At 35.5% G+C, this 23,358-nt stretch overlaps 1 protein-coding gene across 6 annotated transcripts in view; it reads left to right on the top strand.

The window, feature by feature from the left end:
- MYLK (myosin light chain kinase) overlaps positions 1-23,358 on the top strand; it is a 186,307-nt gene that overhangs the window by 73,911 nt on the left and 89,038 nt on the right. For all 6 annotated transcript variants that reach the window (XM_087920404.1, XM_087920403.1, XM_087920405.1 and 3 more), the window contains exons 7-11: positions 991-1,027; positions 2,280-2,857; positions 4,535-4,738; positions 5,312-5,446; positions 11,423-11,575. In XM_087920404.1, coding sequence (XP_087776530.1) covers positions 991-1,027; positions 2,280-2,857; positions 4,535-4,738; positions 5,312-5,446; positions 11,423-11,575 — 1,107 coding nt within the window. The remainder of the gene's footprint in view (positions 1-990; positions 1,028-2,279; positions 2,858-4,534; positions 4,739-5,311; positions 5,447-11,422; positions 11,576-23,358) is intronic.

The following is a 23,358-nucleotide window of genomic DNA, read 5'->3' on the forward strand; positions in this document are numbered from 1 at the left end:
ATCATGATCTCATGTGAGTTTGAGCTTCTCAAATCTGACCAGAAGATAATTCCTAGCCAAGAAGATTAAGGATGAAAGGCAGCAGCCAAGCAAAGTGCATTGCAGAACGCCAAAGCACATCAAATAAAAGAACATATATCTACAGAGACACTTGATTTCCTTCTCTAGTTAGTTATATGCCAACAATTTAATTAGTGGCTATTGTGTTGTTTCCAAGAAATTCCTGCCATTTTTATCATGGTAACACTTTTCAAGGATATTTCATTCTGTTCCCTGATCTCATTCATCTGCCTTACTGATCATCTTCCCATTCTTCTGTACACCTGAACCTTGCCAATTATAATTTTTTTCTAGGCTTGATTTGCTCTCATCAAATACCTAAATCACATGAACTTCTGCTTTCTGATCTTGGCCTCAAGAATGCCATCAGTGTTTATTTCACTCAGGATCAGATGATAGGTTCTACCTGAACCTCATGGTGTTATTAGTACAATATAATCCATAGTTCAAAGTAATCAATGTTCTTTTTTTTTCATTATTTCACAAGGGAGGAAAGGGAAGGGAAGAAAGGAAAGGAAAGGAAAGGAAAGGAAAGGAAAGGAAAGGAAAGGAAAGGAAAGGAAAGGAAAGGAAAGGAGAAATAATAAAAATATTTTTACCTTCCATATTTCTTAAGTTTATTCTTTTCGTCTTCTCTTTCTATGGATGGAAACTACATCTGGTTTAAATTGTAATGGTGCTAAAATGATTGTGTATATATGATTTTGTCATCATACAAATGCTGCTATTTTGTACTTGTGCTTGTTAAAGCTGTGCCATTTGCCCAACAAGGTCATTTGACCTGTGTTCTCTTCCCTGCAGATGTCTATGTTCGGGGACAAATTAACATGAGACCAAGGATCAAGAAGTATAGTTCTATCTTAAAGCAAACTGCAATTTACACTTTAGCTTGAAATGTTATGTTTCATTTTTAATCTTTTGTCATTTCAGGTTCTCTAAAAAGGGATGCATGTTCTCAACCTTTTTGGTATGTATTTTCCATTCCTTCCTCCGTTATCTTGGGTTTTACCTTTTAAAAACAACATAGATAACACATTTTATGTTATTAGTTATTATTGTTTAAGCCTTCAGCTTACCTGCTGTCAGTTATGTATGTCTTTGAATCTTCAATAGCCAAACATGACATGGTTGTCATGTAATAGAGCATTTCAGCTTTTGACTCTCTGAGAGCAGAATGGGACAACGTATCACAGCCAACTCATTAGAACCAACTCACCATTGGCCAACTTGCCACTGGCCAACTTGCTGTGGGACAGTTTATCAATTAATCGCCACAGGACAGTTTAACTATTTCATTATTTAAATAAATAAAAATTAGTTTTAATTTTTTCCATTCATATTTCATTCTGCCCTTCCTTTTTCATCCTTTCTTAAATGATTCTATTCCACCATTTCTTTGATATTAGTGTAACTCTTGTCCTGCAGTGAGTTGTGTGGTGGACTGACAATTGAAAAAAAATGGGAGACGCAGGGAAGACGTCTGAGCAACTGCCAGCCCCGAGAGCCCTCGGGTAGCAGTATTTATTAAGAAAATGCAAATACAAAATCAAAACAATGACTTCAACATTAGCTCAGCAACATTATCTAGCTAGGCCTCAGCGAAGGTGATAAAGTTCCCGTGAGAAAGCAGGGCACCAAAGGTCTCATGGGAATGGCTCCAGGTACTGTGAACTCCCACGCACATTCCTGGTCTCTGAGCTTAGCAGACCATAACAGGATCAAACTCTCATCATAAAGACACTACTGCCCTCATGAGGAGCGTTTGTGATACCCCCAGATCTTACAAAGCTGTACAAGAATATGATGGATATATTACCACAAGTTGTCCTGTGGCGAGTTGTCCATGGCGAGCTGTCCCACAGTGAGTTAGCTGGAACTGAATGTTTCAACCTTTGTTTATTGAAATTATTTTTACTGAAGTTACTGAAAAATAAATGTGGGATTTGTACTTGGTTTGCCTCATAATATATGCATTGGCCTTATAAAGAATGGCTTGCCTCATCCACAATTGTTTTGTTTATACAGAAGTAGCATGTCAAAATGCAGTTCTGTTCCTTTTACATAAAATATTATACACATTTGATGGGAAACAACGTCATGGAACAGAAATCAAATGATCTGCCTAAAATCAACATTCAAACATTAAGCAAGTGGTTTTTAAGAAATACATTTACTTTTACAAATTGTTCTCTTGGCTTAAGAAAATATTTTCCCTTTAGCACATCAGTAAATCCCAGTGCCTCTACAAAATCCACCATTACTACCAAAGCTTTCGAAACCTCAGAGATCAGAAAACCCACTAGCAATGGGATAGTTAAAGACCTTAAATCAACTACTACAGAGCTTTTGCTAGAATCCAAAGAAAGGCCATTGGTGAAGAGAGAAATTCACCTTGCTCCGTCCAAAGTAGTGAAAGAGACTCAATTACAACAAGTGAAGGAACCCATCAGAGAGCCACCTAAAGAAGACAAGAAAGGCCAACAGGTTCTGCAGAAAACATCAAGCACCATAACTCTTCGCTCTGTGAAAATACAGCCCAGACCAAAGGCAGAATTGAAGGCAGTTTCCTCTGAACTGGAAGTTAATGGAGAAAAAACAAAGCAATTACTGGCAGCAGATTGCCAGGCTGCTTTGTCTACCAGGCCAGATAATCTGACCCCTGAAGAATTGGAAAATCATGTTGAGTTAAAGAAGAGTGCAGCAGAAATAAAGATTCAGAGAATCCCTCCACAATTTGAGTGTCGGCCTCAAAGCCAAGAAGCATTAGAAGGAGAAGTGATTACATTTAGATGCAGAGGTAAGAAAGCATTTACTGATTCCTTTCTGGGATGTTTTTAAACAGAAAATGGATGGCCATCTCACCATGGATATCAAAGGAGGTTTTTTTTAACCATTGACAAAGGTTGAGATGTTTTCAGCCAGAGCTTTTACGTAGCATGGGCAATGGGGGTTGGCCTCTTGTTTCCCTAGACAAGCATAGACAAATAACTGCACTTACTGTAACTATAAGATAAGCGTGATTAGTTTCTCTTGTACAGCATTACCACCCCCATTATGAGTCTTTGTCTTCAGCAAAAGGTAGATGAAATGCAAGAGGCACAATACTCAGTCTGCCTAGAATGGTGTACAAGTTCAGCTCTAGTCCCCAGCATACTGCTCCTTCTGGAGGAAACCAATGGAAGAGCTGAAAAAAACATTATAATCAGATCACATAGGTCAAACTGGCTAGATAACACTCCTGCTTTCAGCTACAGAATTTGATAATGAAAGCCAAAAGTTATATTAGTATCACATGGGTATGTGTGCAGAAGCATGAGGGAATAGAATAAGAATGGATTGTATTACTTTATACTTCACAGGGAAAATCACGTACATTACAGTCTTTCCATGTGAAAAAAGTGGCTTAAGATAGTTTTTCATAGTTATATCCTTTACAGCATCCTTTGCAGATCATGTGGTCAAAATTCAGACACTTGGCAACTGGTTCATATTTATTACCTCTGCAGTTGATCATGTGATCAACTTTTGTGACCTTGTGACAAGCAAAGCCAATGGGGAAGCCAGATTCACTTAATAACCAGGTTACTAACTTACCAACTGCAGTGATTCACTTAACAACTGAGACAAAAAAGGTGGCAAAATGGGGCAAAACTCAACAAATTTCTCATTAAACAACAGAAATTTTGGGCTCAATTGTGGTCGTAACTGAAGGACTACTTATATAGGAGAATTAGCAGAGTTGATTTAAAATTACTGTTATGTTGTACTTTTTTAACATGGAAGAGCATTCAGAAATATCTTCCTACCACATGTTGGCTAGACAGAGATGCCAAATTCACAATAGGACGATGTTTCAACTGTTTAGAACAATGAGTTCAATGTTTTTATATCATTAACTCTCTTAATTAAATTCGAGCATAGTCTAGTGGATTTTGATTTAATGTAAGTTTGTTTTAACTTTGAAAATTAAAAACTGAAAAATAATGTGACATGGCTTTTTCATTTACATTCATTTTTTTAAAAAAGTCTGAAGGAAAATTTGGAAGATATTTCTGTACAGTACTGTCCTATGGATCTAGTTAAACAAAATCTTTTTTAAGTCTGCTGATTAAGATTAATTGGATGAGCCAAGAAAATATTCTGCCTTGATTATTTGTTGGAAAAAAATCAAATTCAACTTTCTCCAAACAACATATCATAGTATAGTTTTGCAACTAAGATTATTACTCTAAATTATTATTGTAAAACTTAATCTAGACAGGCAGAATTTTATTTCTGTCATTGGCCAGTCAAAAATGAACAACACAGATCTAATCTTGAATAGTTGAGTAATTTTTTAGCAGTGTCAAAATTATGGTTACTCTTTAAAGGGCAAAGCTAGGGATTGGTGGTAGCCAAGAAAAATACTGAGACATTGTGAAATTGTAAAATTTAGACCACCACCCCCATGCTTAATCCACCTGTAATAAACTAGTTTCAGGGAAACCCCAGGCAACTGTTGAATGGTTCAAAGAAGGAGCCCTCCTGGAAACGGGAGACAGCATCCTGATCTATGAAGAAGATGGAGTCCATTGTTTATGCCTGAAAAAAACTCAGCTGGAAGACAGTGGATTTTACTCTTGCAAAGCTTTCAATCCTGGAGGACAAGCTTCAACCAGGTGGCTATTAACAGTAAAAAGTAAGCATTTTTTAGTTGCAAAGTATGCTTAGGTGACTGTCTAGGTATGTAATAGTTTCCTCACCTGGAAAAAAAAGATACTCCCTTTCATAGTATAAAACACACTAAATAATGCCAGTGCTACATCCTTTTAGACCTGACTTTTCTCCAAGCTTTGGGCTAGGGTGGGATATGAGGGGTTTTTTCATGATGTGTTTTATGTCTATTTCACTAGGATATTATCTTTCTTTCTTTTCTTTTTTTGTCTGCTGCTGTTCTACTTCTTTGGTGTTAAATTTGTATGCTACCTAGAGTCACCAAGAAGTAAGCAATATTAGAAATATGAATGAAAATAATGTATACATATCAATTTGCATTCTCATTTTAGAATGAATTCCGTTCATATGAATTATATCTGAAGTTCTTGACTAGAAGCAACTAAACTTTGTTAATTTTGCTGACTATGTTTCTGACACATTAGTAAAACATGTTTTTCTCTTTAAGGATTACCTTTGTCATTGGCCTAGAATATCTTATTCTGAGATCATCTGTTAGCATTGAATTTTATTAACTGCCTTTTGCTTTGATCTGTAGGGCCTAAAGTGAAGGAGGTACCTCCCCATTTTCTCCGGGTCTTGAAATCCTGCCACGTGAGTGAAGGGCAGGATTTTACACTTCGGTGCTCAGTTGAGGGGATACCTGTTCCTCAGATCACCTGGCTCCTTAACGGTAAGGTCACGATCAGAAAACTTGTCCATACACATGAAGAATCAAGTAATGGGTTCCAAATTATCTAAATTTGTCCTCACATTTTACAAATGGATAATTTATTTCACTTTTATGTATGATCTGGAGCAGACAAGCAGAGAAAAGAGGTTTGCAATGCCTCATCTTTTGACAGGAACATATAAATATGGGCTTATGTATCACGCTAAACTATGGTTTGCTAAATCACAAGTTATTTAATAAACTACTATCAGAGCACTTCGTACTTCCTTCCTACTAAGACGTAAATGATTTATTACAAACCACAGTGTCTGGTTTCACCAATATTTTAACTAAAATAAAATTCATCACATAATAGTTTCATCTCAGGCCACTGATTGATTTTTGTGTGCTCCTCTATGGTTTTCAGGTTCTGAGACTCACTAAAAGGCTATTTTCTTTGGTTTGTCCATGAATTTAAGAACAGCTTTGAAGAACTCAGTAGGACAGATTAATTATCTTCATTATCTTAAAATTCTCAATTTCAAGGAGTCCTCATTCAACAACTTTCTTATTTAGTGACTATTTGCAATTACAATGGTGGTGAAAAACTAATTTCACAACCTTCACAGGACTGCAAAGCAAAGGAAATCTTAGTAAGCTTGGTAAGCTTCTAAGCACAGTTTTCATTTAGTAAACGATTTACTTAACAACTGAATTGCTAGTCTCAGTTGTGATTGCTAAACCAGGACTACCTACACATTAATTTCTTTTCCTCTGTGAGGAGTCTAATCTACAAGAGAGAAAAGGCAGCAGCTGTGCTAGTCTTTAAAAGCTGTCCAGCAGGGAGCATTAGTGACAAGGCTGCATTTCATACTCCTGGCTCCAAAGAATAGGCTTTATTTCAATTGAATATAGACTTCAAGTGATAAGCTTACATTTTGAACAATGTATTAATTACCAACTGAATGAGGTTTATGCCACCTTTTTGTACTCTTCTCATTTTTTTCCTGAAGGTCAAAAATGGTAATTCTTAAGCATTCAGTATTTATGAAAATGGGATTCTGTGAAGTAAGGATAAAGAATCCCCTTTCATGTGTGATTCATCTTCAGGATTTCTGAGAATGACAGTGAAAAAATTAGGGAAATACTTATTCTTCCATGGTCATTTACTCAGCAAGAGTTACTACTAGAGATCACCTGCATGTAACTCTTCATGCACATTGATTCTTTGCAGAAAGGTAAAGATATCCTTGCAGTTTTACTCCACTAATTGTCGTCGACTTTAGGAGGCAGTGCTCAGTTCCATTTCTTTCAGGCATTGATCCAGCGCTGTCTGAAGACTTGTGGCCAGCATAACACCACTCTGCAGTGCAAAGCGTATGGTGAAACACAGAACGTTGTTACTTTCCCACCTATTTACCTATTTGCATTTACATGCTTTCAAACTGTTAGTTTGGGAGGAACAGAGGCAAGTGATGGGAGCTCATTCCGTCATGTGGTGCTAGGACTCGAAGTATAGACCTTATCTGGTGTCTTTTAAGTCACTGACCAACTATGCCTACTGATTTATGCATATTGACTATGGCTTAGTTTTTTGCTCTTACTGTAGATAGGCGATTCTGATTCATGCTCTGTTTTGTAATAGAAACAATAGAAATCAATTTCTATATAAACTATAAGAGCAATAGCTCTTAGACTTATATACCGCTTCATAGTGCTTCACAGCCCTCTCTAAGTGGTTTACAGAGTCAGCATGTTCCACCACGGCTCTATGGCATAGATCAGGAGTGTCAAACTCAATTTCATTGAGGGCTGCATCAGGGCTCTAGTTGACCTCGGGTGTGTGTGTGTGGCCGATGGTGGGCGTGGCCAGCTTGACACCACTCCCCAAACTGCTGGCATATTTCCTCTTTGCATTGGGTAGACCGGGCTGAAGCCACACTGGCCTGATGTTTCCTCTTTGCATTGGGTAGACTGGCTGAAGCGATGTGGGCCAACCCCTTATATTTTCCAGGATGGCCCGCAGACTGGATCCAACCACATCGCGGCCGGGCCTTATGTTTAACATCCTTGGTGTAGGTGATATAAATGTGATTGTACTTTATGTTGCTTCTTTGCATTTATTATGATCAAAAAAATTTAAATCTGATTTACAGATGGCAAGGATATATGGAATTCAGAGGTGAGAACAATTGGAGCAATTATGATCGTAAATGGAGGATACCCTCTATATGCTTCAGCGCATCTCAGGGTCCATTCCCCCCCCCCACCCGCAATGTGAATGTACATTTTTAATGGCACATTCAGAACTGGGTTCATTCAAAGGATTTGGAGGAAAAGTCAGGATTTTTTTCTTTATTAAAAAAAAATCAATCCATTTAGGGTTTTGGAACTTAAATCCTGAATCTAACCCAACAGAAGATGGTTTTGCCTAATAGAAGTGTCAGGAATTTATAATTATGAAGGAGACCTAGTGTTTTATCTGCAAGGCATAAACAAGTTACTTTTGTTCCCAAGTTACAGCACTCACAAATAACTCTCTCTCACTTCTGATCATGATGCAGAGCTGTTTATATATCATTTGGTACTGGCTTGGTTTAGTTTATAAACTATAACCAAACATTACATTTTCATGTAGCTTCTCACCATATATTAGGACAATTTTATTTAAGAATCAAATTGGGTAATTACATTATCCTTGTGAATTCAAACAACATTCAGTAAATGATGATTACATTGCAGGAAAGGATAGTTGTCTATTACCCAATAAAGGCGAGAATTGCATTCATGATTGCTAATACCCAACATGCTTAATTATGGTACATTGCCTAAGTGGCAACTCAGGACAGTACTGTGTTAAAATATTGTTCAGCTGGCAGGCTGTAACTTGATGTTTGGAATTTAGAATATTTCCATATTGGGTTAAACATGGATATCGTTGTTTTCAAGCCTCAAATAACCTTGGGTTGCTTTTAAAGATGATTCCATAGTACACAGATAGTACTTAACTATCTCTTTGAACTTAGGCCAGACACTGTCTGTTAGAGGCTCCAGTTGAGGAGACAAGATTAAAAGTATATAATAAGGTGAGGGTATGCTAAATACTTGTACAGGCTTGAATTCTATAGACAAAGAGAGGATTCGTGAAACCAAAGGCAGGAATAGACTTTAATAAAGGCCTGTGTATAATTAGAGACCCAGTTTGGTGAAGTGGTTAAAGACAACAGGCTGGAAACCAGGACCATTCTGAATTCCAGTCCTCCTTTAGGCTTGAAGCCATCTAGGTGACTTTTGACCTTTCACTGTCTTTCAGTCATAGTAAGAAGGCATTGGCAAACCACTTCCAAAAATGTTGGCAAGAAAACCACTAGACAGTTGACAAGAAAACCACTAGACAGTTGCCAGAGATCAAGTATGACTTGAAGGAACAACAGCAACAACAAAAGGATAGTCAAAATAGACTCAAGGAAATATTTTAAGATTGCTAATGTAATCCTATGCATTAAATTTTATTCAGTCACAGATAGGAATTTTTAGATTATTTATTTACTTATTTAAATTATTTATATAGCCCTCCCCCCATCTTATGCAACATAACCCCGGGTGGTTCACAACAGTAAAAAAAAATCCACACAGAAATTTTTGGCACGCCAACATACAACACATCCTCATTCATCCACCAACAACTTGACATCTCAGGAAACAATGTTATACCCCAGATTGACTTGTAGATATTAAATGATTTGTGGTAGAAGCACCTTCCTTGTTCAAATTCTTTCAAAGTTATGTTGACATTATACTTAAACTGATTTTTACATTATGTCCTTAGTTATGCTTATATTTCCATATACATTTTCAAATAATAAAAACAACATGCAACTCATGATAAACAATGTCAAGAACAATTTGTTAACCAAGCTGAGGGTTTATGGAAAGAAAGAATCATCCCTTCGTGTTTTCAGCTGGCTGAGATGGTGAAACTGACTACTTTGATTATGGAAAAGACTTTTTCCTATTGGAGACCATTTTGGGACTTTTTGTTTGAAACTGAAATGAAACTCTAATTCTAGGATTTGACAATTAGAACTATTCATGATTATAGAAATACTGTATACTATTGTTAATCTTAGAGTAAGATGTTAATGTACTTTATATCTACAGTATATCTAGCAAAAAAGATCTGAAATTATTCTTTTCCTAAACTCCCAACTTCACTCTTTTTCTAATCCTTTCTCTCTCCCCCTCCCCCGTCTGATTGAAACTTTCGTTTAAAGAAAGGAAAATTCTATCAAAGATTCTGTTGATAAATTGATAAAATACAAACTGAAGTTGAACAGAAATATGTATAAGGTATTGGTACCAATCATGTGCATCAAATTGAAGAGCTGTGTTATATCTCTTCATCTTGGTGAAGTCATTTATCATCAGTATATTATTTCTATAGGTTGGTGTAGTGGTTAAATTTCTGGCCCAGAAACAGTGAGTAGAAGGTTTTCCTTAGGTTGGGTGACTTTAGGCCAGTTACTTTCTCTCAGCCAAACTGAGAGGGTTGTTGTTGTTGGGAAAATAAACAGAAGTATTATATTCATTATCTAATGAATTGACTTTTCAAAGTTGCTGTGAAGCAAAGATGGCTCCCTACACGAAGGAAAGTTTTTTTTTTCTAATTTTCAAATTAAATTAGATTTTACGGCATTTTGTATCTATGTCTGCTGAAATAAATGATTTTCAGAGTGATAAAGATTCACGGGATCATTATGTAAACAGCCAGCTACAAAATTATCCATTATCACTCAAGAGACCCAATTCCTATCATATTACAGAAAGCCTATTAGAAAACAAGGTCTCTCTACAAATATATATTGGTTATGAGGAATTTTTAAGATCCAATATACAAAACAAAGCATGAAAGACTTGTAAACCTGTTCAAAATTTGTCTATATTCATATAATTTTAAAGGTAGAAAATTTTACTTTCTTTAGATTAAAGATTAAAGTGATGGTCAACTAAAGCCAAAAGACCAATCTTTTGCTGCTTTTTACTTTAGAAGAATAGAATGTATCAAATTGATATTTTTACCATTCCAATATTAGTTCTATCATTCCCTGGAATTGCATTGCTTCTCTTAAAACTACTATATATGCCTATTTTAGGCTATTGCTATCAATATAGCCATTACTAAATTTCCCATAGAGTAAATCAAGGGCTTCAGTTAAAACTGGCAATCTCTCATAGCTGGCATTTTGAACTTTGTCTTAGACTTTGGATCCTTTTCTCCCTCTCTGGGCATCAATGCTGGATAGCATGCCTCTTTTACCACCATGTCATGTCTTATTTTTTTTGCACAGAGGTATCCATACTGATTTATCTTCAGTGCTCTTGAATCATCCAGAAAATTCTTTGTCTTCTTTCTAAAATTACTTATTCCCATTTTGTCTTATTAGCTCTTTTTTGTCATATTAGCCTTTTAATTTTTTTGTCCCTGTTCTGTATAGAAGCCTTATCTGATTTTCCCAACTCTTTTCCATCCTCAAGTTATCAACTGCAAGTATTGATGGGTATGTCTGGAGATTATATGACAGATGGCAGGCAGTGTTTAAATTCTGTATTCTGTCACATTGGTTCTAAGTGGGAAGTAGTCATTTACTAGAGTTCTTGTAATGTCATCCTTTTTTCTCAATACAACATGTTGAAGAGACAATGAGAATAATTCTTGGAAAGAATTATTTTCAGTTTTAGGCACTTGCCAAAGAGTCTGTTATATGTATAAAATCACTGTGCTCTTTTGTTTTTAAATCTGCTCATCTATTTTATAAGTATCCATAATAATTTATTGCTGGGGCTGTTGTAAATGCTTTAACAAATGGTCAACGATTGTGCATGATACAGATTTATTTTAAAAGGGTCCATATTTGAGGAAAACTCTTCCATTACACATTTGTGGGTGCAAACTGGGAACTTCAGCAAATTTCTTGCTTTTCCTTCTGTTTTCTGTAGATCAACCAATTCAGTATGTGTGTTCTGACTTTGAAGATGGAATTGCAAAGTTGACTATTCAAGATGCTTTACCAGAAGATGATGGAATATATACGTGTCTGGCAGAAAATGCTGCCGGAAAAGCTTCCTGCTGTGCTCAGGTTACTGTTAAAGGTAATTATGAAGATAAATGTCCAGCTGATCTGTCCTTTGAGGACTGAACTGAAAACTTTAATTACTTTATTTTCTGTTTGTTTGTTTTCTTACTGTTCAGTGGAAATACAATCAGTGGTCATTGATGAACTGATCTTTGACAGATGTATCTTCTTATATCTTAATCTACTTATCCGTTAAGAGGCGTATTTGAGCTTGTGCAGAGTTTTATGCATCCTGCTGCTTTTAAAAACCCCTGCCCATATGTTTGACCTTTACTTAGTAGCATGATATCTTTCAATCGATTTGAAAAACATTAATGAGTTATATTTCAGTAAATTATGGTAAACTGCAGTTGTCTGTAATTGGAATTATTTCCTTCTGTACTACTACTACTACTATTTTGATTCCAATCTTGATTAATTTTATAGCAAACTTCCTCAATCTTATGTCCTTCAATTATTTTGGAATTGTAAATTCCCAAATTTCCAGTCAGCTTTTGACAATGTTGGCAAAGGATTTTGAAAGCTTTAACTCCAACATATAAAAGTCTGTCTGATTGAAGAAGTCTATTCTACAAAGATAAATTAGAGTAGAGAAGAGATAGAAATAAGAACGACAATTTGAGGAACCATGAATTGCCTCCAGGTGAAAAGACTGAACTCCTTCATTACTCCACTTTTTAAATTCCTATATTCTGTGGGCTGACACAGTAAGCTTTTAATTTCACATTTATCTTACTCTTCAAGCATTCTTCATCCAGATTCAATCTAGGCAGAAATCTGCTTAGCTTCAATAGTATTTGCAAAGTAACATTTTAATTATGATTCCAAGTATCTATTGCTGTTTTGAATGAATGTACATTACATAGCTCCAGTGAAGAAACAGAACAAAATGACAGACCAGGGGTTTATTTTAGAAAAATAATAAAAAAGAGTTATAGTATTGTGTTTAAAGACATTTGGGTATAGCACCATCTTTGCAAATCCTCTGTGTTATTGATCTGAATCTGCTGTTCTGAAAACACAGATAATTGCTAGGAAATGTCATTAGACAATCACTGCTATCTCTCTGTAGAGAATACAAAATTTCATTTCTTCGGTGTACTATTCCAAGCTAGTAAAGAACAACAAAAATACCTTCAACTCTACAGTGTACACACTACAGAACAACTATACCTTCAACCATCCAGTCTACACACTTAATATTTAACTGATGCAAATTAGTATGGATAAACAATTCAATGTTCTCTAGAAGTTTTGGATTTCAACTTGCATCAACCCCTTTCATCAGCCATGTTGGCTGAGGTTGACAGGAGCTGAAATCGAACAGTTCTGGAGAACACTAGGTTGTCTTCTCCAAACAAATGGATTATGATGAAGCAAATAATTTGAAGAAAGTTACCTGGCACTAAATGGCTTTGAAGTGGACCCACACGACTTTTCTCCAGAAATCCTTTGGAGCTTTCCCCTTTAAAATACATTATTGAAGAAAACAAGAAATATCGAACCCAACCAAGAGATTTTGACATTAACAGTCTTGTAAAAAGATTATTGTATATAAGCAGTTTGTAAAGCAAATGGAAAAAATTTTTTTAAAGGGACAAATGTGTCTTTATAAATTCCACTGGATTATGTGATCAGATTTGAAAACTGAAAGCATATTACCAGCCCAAAAGGAGATATTCTGTCAACTGGATATAGAAATATCTTGAATGTAGAATATTCTCTGTTGCTGATTTGCTACTCCCTACATTATATGTCTGTTAAGCTTGCCTTCTAGAGAAGAAGAAGCTGCTGTTGATAAGGAGAAAAATAGGTTCTTGGGAAGAGAAGTGAAGCCTCTTCTGAATCAAGAGGCTGTTCTCCTACAAGATAGGTTTTCAGTTGAAGATTGTTCTCTGATCTCCAACGGCCATTGGATTTGCAGAGGCACTGGTAAAGTGCAGCATATTTGTTGGAAGCAACAGCTGCAATCTTTTCTGTGCTGGTCTAACTTAGCAATGGCTGCATGCCGTCTTTATTACTGCAGTGCAATTTATGTAGTGTTAAACTTGAGAAATATCTGGAAATTGCCATTAGTGGAAAATGCCAGGCTGCTTAACTGGAGTATAGGGATCATGTGAAGCTTATTCTAAAAGACCTACACTAGCTGATTATTGCCTCTTGGCCTCAATTTAAGGTGATGGCATTGACCTTTAACATTGTAAATAATTTTAGGTCCTTATTAACAGAAGGATTGTCTCTTCTGCTAATCTTTCCATTACTTAGATTAGCAGAGGAGTCCCTTCTGAAGACCTCCCCCCTCAAGTTTTCTACTGTGGGACTCCCCAGCTGTCAAGCTTAGTATCAGAGTTTGGCAGTAAATCTCCATTCTTCAGATACTTAAAACCTTATTCAAGAATGGGTAGAAGACTTTCAGGTATGGCGCAACCAAATTAAATTCTATGTTGAGGTCAAGAATTATGCCATATACATACGGATTTTTGCTCTTTGTGGAGGTAAAAAAATATCACAAGTCTATACAGTTCTGTAATCCAAAATATAGAGACTAGGCTTTTTGTGTTCTGCCGTTCTGAGTTAATGGATGCCTTCATTTGATGACATTGGGCATTTCAGACATATTTAGATAATAGTCCTCTCTACCCTGGGAACTGCTGGGTGTTGCTTTGTCAGACCTTACACAGGCTAAGGAAGATACCTTTCACAAATCTGAACGGAATAAGAGATACTCATTTTTCAAGACCTACTAGCTATTTGAATGAAAAGGAAAAAAAAATGTGTTGCTCTCTGTGCCTGAAACAAACATATTGAGGCTCAATACTTGGGCGTACTGTTCCAGGTAGGTTGCAATCTAGCACAAGCCAAACCTAAAACAGCTTGGTTATTCTGAATTTTGACAGAGACAAGCTCCAGAGAAGCCTTGCAGGATGAGTAAGACAAAGAGAAGACACCTTGCTCTTCATTCCCTTCCTCTTCTACATGACTTGTACACCAGCTGACCTTTCCAGCAAATTTCTTTCTCCCAGACCTGCTGTTTTTGAATTCAAACATGGCAAATGTAAACAAATTGCCTGCCTCTAGTCCAGCCTTATCTCTAACAGAATAACAGAGTTGGAAGGGACCTTGAAGGTCTCTTAGTCCAACCTCCAGCTCAGTCAAGAAACTCTATACCATTTCCAGTGGCACAAGTCCTTTCCCTGATTAATTGTTCTCACTATCAAGAATTTTGTCCTTAGTTTTAGGTTGGTTCTCTTCTTGATTAGTTTCTATCTATTACTTGTCCTGCCTTCAGGTGCTTTGGAGAATAGGTTGACCCCCCTCTTCTTTGTAACAGTCCCTTAATTATTGGAACCCTGCTATTATGTCACCCCTAATCCTTCTTTTCATTAAACTAGACATGCCCAATTCCTCCAACCTTCTTCTGTTTTAGCCTCCAGTCCCCTAATCATCATTGTTGCTCTTCTCTGCACTGTTTCTAAAGTCTCAGCCTCTTTTTTTAATATTATGGTGACCAAACTGGTGGCAATATTTCAAATGTGGTCTTACCAAGACATTTTGTATTAACACTTCACATGACCCTGATTCTATCCTTCTGTTAATGCAGCCTAAGACTGTGTTGACTTTTTGGTAGCTGCAGCAGTTTGGTAACTGCTGGCTCATATTTAAGTGATTGTCCATTAGGACTACAAGATCCCTCTCGCGGTTACCATTATTGAGCCAGGTTGCATTGTGTTGTGTTGTATTGTATTGTATTGTATTGTATTGTATTGTATTGTGTTTCATTTTATTTCACTTCACTTTACAGGTTATACTTAGTCTATTCTGGCAGCAATTATAGCATTTCCTTTATTAAGTAGATGGAGCTGAGAGCGAATTTCTGGCATCAAGTTCAGTAATTGTTCATGATTGAGAATGTATTTGAATTTGATCTCCTTGATCCTAATTCAATACTTGACTTACTCTACTACTTTGGCTCTCCAATGGGAGAGTTTTTCACAGTGGCCAATGGGATTGTTCTGGACTTTTAAAGTTATCCATGTTAATGCCCATTATATATCTTCTGATTATTAATTCCTAGGTCACCAATAATTTTTATTGTCCTCTTGTGCAATTTTATTTGTTCTACTACATTCCTCCTCAATTACATAAACATAAATCATTCTGCATAAATCAAACTGCAGATGTATCATAGATCTATATAAGAGCATAACAATTTTGGCATTTTTATTTTAATTATTATAATGTTCCTAAGCATCGATTTTGCTTTTATGTTTTACAACTGCTACACAGAGTTTCCATCTTCATTGGGCTATGCCAGGGGTCTTAAAACTTAACAGCTTTAAGACTTGTGGACTTCAACTCCCAGAATTTTTCCTTTAGTCATGTTAGCTCAGGAATTCTGGGAGTTGACGTCCACAAGTCTTAAACTTGCCAAGTTTGAAGACCCTTGGGATATGCAATAGGCTCTTAATGTCTTTTTCTGAGACAGTTGGTGGATATCTCAGATCCCATCAGTTTATACATGAAGTTATAGGTGTCCCAGTGTGCATCTCTTTTCACTTTCTTAAATTCAGTCTGATTTGCCCCTGGGTTCTCTAATCAGCCAGTTTAAAAATATTTTTCTGCCGTTTGTTACAATCCCTGTTTTTTCACTTCTTACATCTCTCCATTGAGAAAATGTCCCATTTATTTCTATTTTAGTATTTTTTTGTTTTTTAGTCAATTAGTAGTCCACAAAAAGGCCACTTTTTTTTAAGCCCATGTCTCCTAAATTTACTCAAAAGTGTTTGATGAGAAAATTTTATTAGCATCAAACAGAAGTGTTATTTGCATCTTATAAATAACTGGATGATTTGTCATAGAGATTTCCCTATCTCCACCAGGACATCTTGGAATTCACCAGTTTTTACTAATGTGAACATCCTTTCATCTGTACTGTTTTGCTTACAGTACTTTGATTAATCTCCTTGTTTAATTATTGGTGAAAAGCCAAGCGGCTGATAGCATATACTTAGGTTTCCCTTCTCCTTCAAAGAGACACTCTGGGAGCTGTACAATAAAACATCAAAATATAAAACAGTATATAAATATTAAAACGTTAGAGTTAAAATTCAGAAAATTTTCCTCATGAGAGAAATTTAATATTTTTATCTTTGTATATGGATAATTCATGTAGGCTCCTTAAGCATTAAATATTTTTTGTTAGATAGCCATAGTTCTCATAATCTGCTTATAGCAGCCATTCATTGATCAGCAGGCTACCAGATTAGAATCATCTAAAATCTTTTTAGAACAGCTGCCCTTAACAGGTTATCTCAACCCAGAGATGCTGGCTGCAAAATACAGTTTGGGGGTCCCAGGTAGGATTCTCTAAAAGGGAATGTGTTTATTTGTTGTGACTATTTATAAATTTTATTTGCTACCACCCATCTCATATCCAACAACTCTGGCAGCTTTATTTGTTGTGGTTATATATTTATAAATTCATAAACATATCTCTTTATAGATATTAAGGTGATAGTTACACAGAAATTATTGGTTGGTAACTTTAAGCATAATTCTGCTTGATACATAAACTTCAAGGAGATGGGTGAATTTTGTCTAAATTATTAACATTTTACATAGAAAAAAATATTTCAACAATCATGTATTATTTCATAACTCAGCATATTGATTTTAGTAGGCCTGCCTTATACAAATCAATTTGGTCCTGCCCATTAATTATAGTATGCAAATCGTTTTAATAAAACCAAAATTAACAGTAACCCAAGGCTGTAACATTTATAAACATAGGAAGTATTACCATAGCAACTCTGTTTTATTGCAATGTTTAATTAATTTGTATCTAAACTTTGAGGATGCTCAAGACAGGGTAAATATTACTTTTGATGATTTAGGAAGTGACTATATCAAATCACCACTGATTTTTGCAGCTACTTCTCTATTCCTGGAAATTGTGTAAACTATTGATTATCTGAAAGGGTTTAATTTTTTTTAAAAAATTAAGTATGTCTGCTTCTTTAGGTTTGTATGACTAAGGGAGATAGAGGCATGCTGTACATCCAATATGAAAGCCATTATAATTTGATATGCTACAGATATTTTGGAGCTGAGACTTTTAAAATTATCAAGCAGAATAATCAAAATTGCAATCATAGCAATTTTGGAATGCTGTACCATGGAACAAAATTACAATACCTTTATGGTATGGTTCATCTAATTGCTCAGTCAATATTTATTAAGAGTTTTAAAACAAGCTCTGTACCATTTACAAACTACGGTATGTTTTCAACTTTTGGAGGGCAGATTAGCTATAGATGTAGGTATAGATAAATAAAAATTATAGCCTTTTAGTATTACTATTCTTTAGAAGCTCCTTGAAATTGAAATTTTCCACTTCAAAATGTAGTGTGTTCTTCACATGGTTCTTGCACATTAGTTACAGCATTTCTAAGCCATGGCTGAATATCCTTGGCAGCAGATGCTATATCATGGAATCAGTCCACATGTTAAGGAAGAGTGATGAAGTTGCCTTGAATACAATTTCAATAGAATGCACAAGACACTATGATTAAATGATGTCCATTTTATGCTCTTGGCCCTCCCCCCAAAACCCAAAATGGAGCCCTCATGAGTTTTCCCTCCTTAAGGATATGTCTGTTTAGGATTGCTGTTCACTCGATATGTTCTTAAAGTATATTTCTAACACATCAATACATATATTTAAAGCTGTGTTAAAGCTGTGTTTCTATTTGCCCTAAACATTTTTCGGGTCATTAAAATATCTCATAGTAGGGAAGTCTATCTGGAAAAATGTAATTATATTCCTGTCATGTGCCAATTGGTATGATCTTTTTCTAGAATATTATGATATTGTCTTGAACGTTTAATTTGTGGGGTTTTTCATCCATTTCCAATAGTGTGTATTTTCACCATATTCATATTATCCACAAATGCTTTATCTCCTTTTTGAATTTTCATTACCATTTTCTTTTCTTTTTCCTTTCGCAATTTATATGTCATTCATTTCCCAAGTTTATTTGCAAACTAAAAGTTCTTTTTCAAATATTTTAATTTTGCCTTTATATCTATTAACATAGATAATTATTGTTTTAGAAGTTTAATCTGATATATAATAGTGGTATCTGTCAATGACTTCTATAAATCTTTTTCTTTCTTTTTAATTTCATCCAAAGTGGTCTGCAATTTTTCTTGAGACTTCTCTTTTTAACTCTTGATTAAGTTGGATTAAAATAACTTCTCATAAAACCTTTACTGGTATCCAAATGGTCTTTAAGTCTGTTCCTTTGTTACCAAAGAGTTCAGTGAGTTTCTTTCTACAGTTGTCCACTAAGTCTTTCTGTAATCAGCCTTCGTTCATACATCTAAAAATTGTAGATTTTTTTTCTTTGGCATCAAATTGATAGGGTTGTGATCAGAAGAAGCCTTAGGTAGAACCTCTAACTTAGAGAACTTATTTGCAAGATTCTTAGAAATCCATATCATATCAATTCTTTTAAAAGGATCTATGTGTTTCTGAAAAATAAATATATTCCCTAGAAAGACCATACCTCTGTTTCCAATTGTCCACCAAGAACAGATTGTTCATCATATGTTAAAAAAGATTTTGGTAATTTGCCTCAGTTAAATTTGATTTCCTTATCTGAAATTCTATAAAACCATAGAGTAACTACTTCATCCAATCCCTCATCATGCACCAGTTCTCATATGAAAACATTGGCCCATAAGCTCTGCTTTAGCCTTATTTGGAAAACAGAGGCCAACAATTACAGATTTAATCCCTTACATTTTAGCCTCATTTGAGGCTATGTTCACCTGTCAATAATTTTGGTTTTAAGTCTGGATTAATATAACTGCTTCATTAATCTTTTTTAAACTTGCTGATATAAATTCTTCATTCAAAGTCTTACAGATCAGATACTTCACATTTAGTTTTTTTCTTTATTAAGTGTGTTTCTTGGAAACAAATTTGTCTTGTTTTAATTTTCTCAAGTAGTGAGAAAATTTTCACTATTGTTGAAAAGTACAAATTATTCCCTGAAGCTTAACCCAGTGAAATGGAATCCCTTTCTGCTTCAAAAATATGTGTTAAGAAGAAACATTTTTTTCTCATATGGAAAATCCTAATAGGAATTGCCAAAAATAGCAGCCTTTAATTCAAAGAAGGAAGTCCTTCATTTATAAGTTCAACCAACTGGTAAAGTAGATTTTAAAAAAACCCAAAGCCTGTTTGAAGTTCAGGCTATAATTTCACAATGCAGATTCATTAAGTATATTTTCAAATTTTGACCCTTCAAAAATAAAATCAATTCTGTTTAAATACTTTTAGTCTCTTTTATTTACAAAATTTGTGAGTCAAACAAATACCAGTAAATTTTTCCAACATTTTAATTTAAATGTAGCCTGAGAAATAAAGAAAAAACTCCAAAGAGAAGTACTTATCTATTCCAAAGAGTCTCTCTTTAGCTGCAAAGATGAATAAATATAAAAATTGGTTTAGAAATGAAAAAGATCAGTTCTAGTTCCATAAATTTGGCTACATCACAACTGTAAACTTAATGAAAAACCCTCCCCGCTGCCATCATTCATCTTAACTCATGAGAAGCAGCACTGTGTGGGCCACGTGGATAAATGTCTAGTGTTCTCCTTTGATCTGGAGGAAGAAAGGCCTCCTGCTATACAGGGAACAAAATAAGCTGTGATATTATCTTCAAGAGCATCTAAACTGCCACTTTTTCCACCAGAAGTCCAAGATAGTAGCACTCCTTGACAATCAGAACATCCCTGTCCATCATAACATAGGCCACATTGACTATGTGTCCTGGATCGTATATTGACAAATCTTTGACAAATCTGGAATACCCTAGCTGCTCTGTACTCCTCAGTTGCCCGAGACGAGCCACATCAAAGTTAACATTGAGGTCAATTAACACTAATTTTGAAGATTTCCAGTGTCAGCACTGCCCTTTCCATGTACCATGTCTGGTTTATTGTACTATATAGTGTCCTACTGGGAAGGTAAACCTACCTCCTTTACCAATCTCGATTACCCAAATTAAGATTTGATTGTGATTTTGACTATGTATAAAGATCCTTCAAGAAACCTGTTATTAATGCAAGAAACAATTATTATCAACCTTGGGATGTAGTAACATCTTAGATTAACCTTCTCCATATTGCAGTTAAGGGGAAAAAAACAGTGCAGAATTTGGTTGCATTTAAGGAGATGGAATTGTTGCTGGATAGCACATTTTGTATCATTAAATATTAACATGAAGTCTTGAAAGTACTTCAGCTGAAAGAAAAGCTGCTTTATTTATGTCTAACAGAGTTGTTGCAACTGACATGACCATATCTGGGGTTAATTGCATTTTTCTTGATTTAAGCCAATGGGATGATAAGCATGGATTGCCCAATTATTTAGATAAGCAATGTATCTATTTCCTGCTAGACTGAAAAAGTTATTTCACAGCCATTATGACTGGGTTATATTTAGGGATCATCTTGCGTATATGCAAAATTGCTGAGAAGGTTTGCTTTCTCTCAGTCTCATCCTTTTGTCCAATTCCAGACATAGCAAAAGTAGATGCTTTCCCTGATGGGAAACAAATTCATGAATGTTATTTTGATTGTAATACGACTTACACATATCACACCTTGTTAATTTCAAGCTGTGTTTGTGGGATTGCAGTTTTAAAAACACTTTTTTGTAGCAAAAAACAGAAACCAAGTCTCTTTGGATTCCTGTTAAGCAGTTTGTTTCTTCCCTTTGAATTAACAGTATTAAATCATAAGTAAGGTGTGTTTGTGTGTGTGTAAACCAGAATGGAGCTGAACTCTAATGTGGAACATTTTATTTGAAATATGCTGGTTGAGTGATTTGGCTTCATGGATATTTGTATGTCTATTTCAATGCACACTTCGCAAACTAGTTCTTTGAGAGTTAAGTGTTTTTCTGCGGCTCAGTTGATTTATGAGACTGGGAGCCAACACAATATTTTAATCACCATAAATGGTCAGTATTGCTGAGCATCTGTGTCTGCGAAGGATTCAGGCTAGGCGTTATTTGGCTGCCTTATTCTAAAGTTCTGGCAAACAGACTGCTTTGGCTGACTTAAATCTCTTTTCCTGAAACTAAACATTAGGGATTATGATTCCCCATTGTACTAAATTTGAATTTAGTTTATTTTTATTAGAATTTACTGATAAGAAAATAAAGCCACTATTTGATTAGTTTTAAATTTGTGAGTTTTCTATTATAAAAGGAGAAAAGGTATTGACCTCATTCTCTAAGTGACAATAATTTGTTTGACGGACAGGCAAATAGGTAACACAGTCATTCAAGATACCAGAACAAATACAAGAAAAATGTATAGAAAGTTGTGAATAAGTATTAAGAAATGAATGCATGTGTCCCCACCCTTCCGTTTGTATTTTTAATATGTGCAGAGGTTTCTACAAAAAGGTCCAAAAAAGTGGCCCAATTTCCCAGGCTTTCAGGATCTGCTTAAAGTTTTGAGAACAGAAAGACTTATGACAGCAATATTCTTAGGAAATTTTTGAAGACTAAGAATAGAAATTTGGCCATTCTTGGGCACAACAGGGAATTCCTCAAATCTAAAAAAAAAAAAAGAGAGACATTTTCTCTGTCTATTCTTAGAAATCATTCCACATTTACACTATGTTATATGTCAGTGGTGGCTAATCTTTTTGGGCTCCTGTGCCGAAAATTGTGCTCCCGCTCATGTGCCAGCAGCCAGAAGTCAATGCGCCTACACCCAGCATGCCCCTGCGCATGCACACACATTTCCCATGCACCCCTATGCATGCGCACCAGATACCTGACAATCAGCGGGTGGTCGGCACACATGCATGTGCAGTGGGGCTCTTCCAAGTGACCTCTCATGTGCCAGCAGAAGTGGCTCTGTGTGCCACTTCCGGCACGCGTGCCATAGGTTCACCATCATGGTTAAATGTTTATCCATAAATAAAAAGTGTGCGGAAGGAGATCTTTCTGCATATTATATATAGCAGTTTCTCCTCTCCTTTGGCCCTCTCCCCGATACTTTACATTTCGAGGCACCTAACATTACATAGCCATATGAGAAATGAATGAGAGATTACTTTTATGAACTACCCATGTAAGATGTGCTGAAAGTTGAAAAGGAGTGGGGAATAAAGAGGGCTGTGAAAATATTTACAGGCCCCTCACATCCCGGACATAAACAGTTTCAACTCCTTCCCTCAAAATGATGCTATAGAGCACTGCACACCAGAACAACTAGACACAAGGACAGTTTTCCCCCGAATGCCATCACTCTGCTAAACAAATAATTCCCTCAACATTGTTCAACTATTTACAAAGTCTGCACTCCTATTACTATTAATCTTCTCATCACTCTTTATCACCCATCCCCACCCACTTGTGACTGTATGACTGTAACTTTGTCGCTTGTATCCTTACGATTTTTATTGACTGTTTCCTAGTATGATTTGATTGTTGATTGTACCCTATGACTGTCATTAAATGTTGCACGTTATGATTCTTGATTCTTAATGAATGTATCTTTTCTTTATGTATACTGAGTGTATTTACAGCAAGACAAATTCCTTGTGTGTCCAATCACACTTGGCCAATAAAGTATTCTATTCTATTCTATTCTATTCTATTCTATTCTATTCTATTCTATTCTATTCTATTCTATTTGAACCAGACCATGGGTATTTGAGATCTTAACTCTTTGATGAGATAGTGTAATGTTAAGAGCACTAGAAGTTCAT

This window comes from Pseudonaja textilis, chromosome 1 (assembly GCF_049901715.1).
Source record: "Pseudonaja textilis isolate UNSWEBS1 chromosome 1, rPseTex1.2, whole genome shotgun sequence".
In the NCBI taxonomy this organism is placed as follows: Eukaryota; Metazoa; Chordata; class Lepidosauria; order Squamata; family Elapidae; genus Pseudonaja; species Pseudonaja textilis.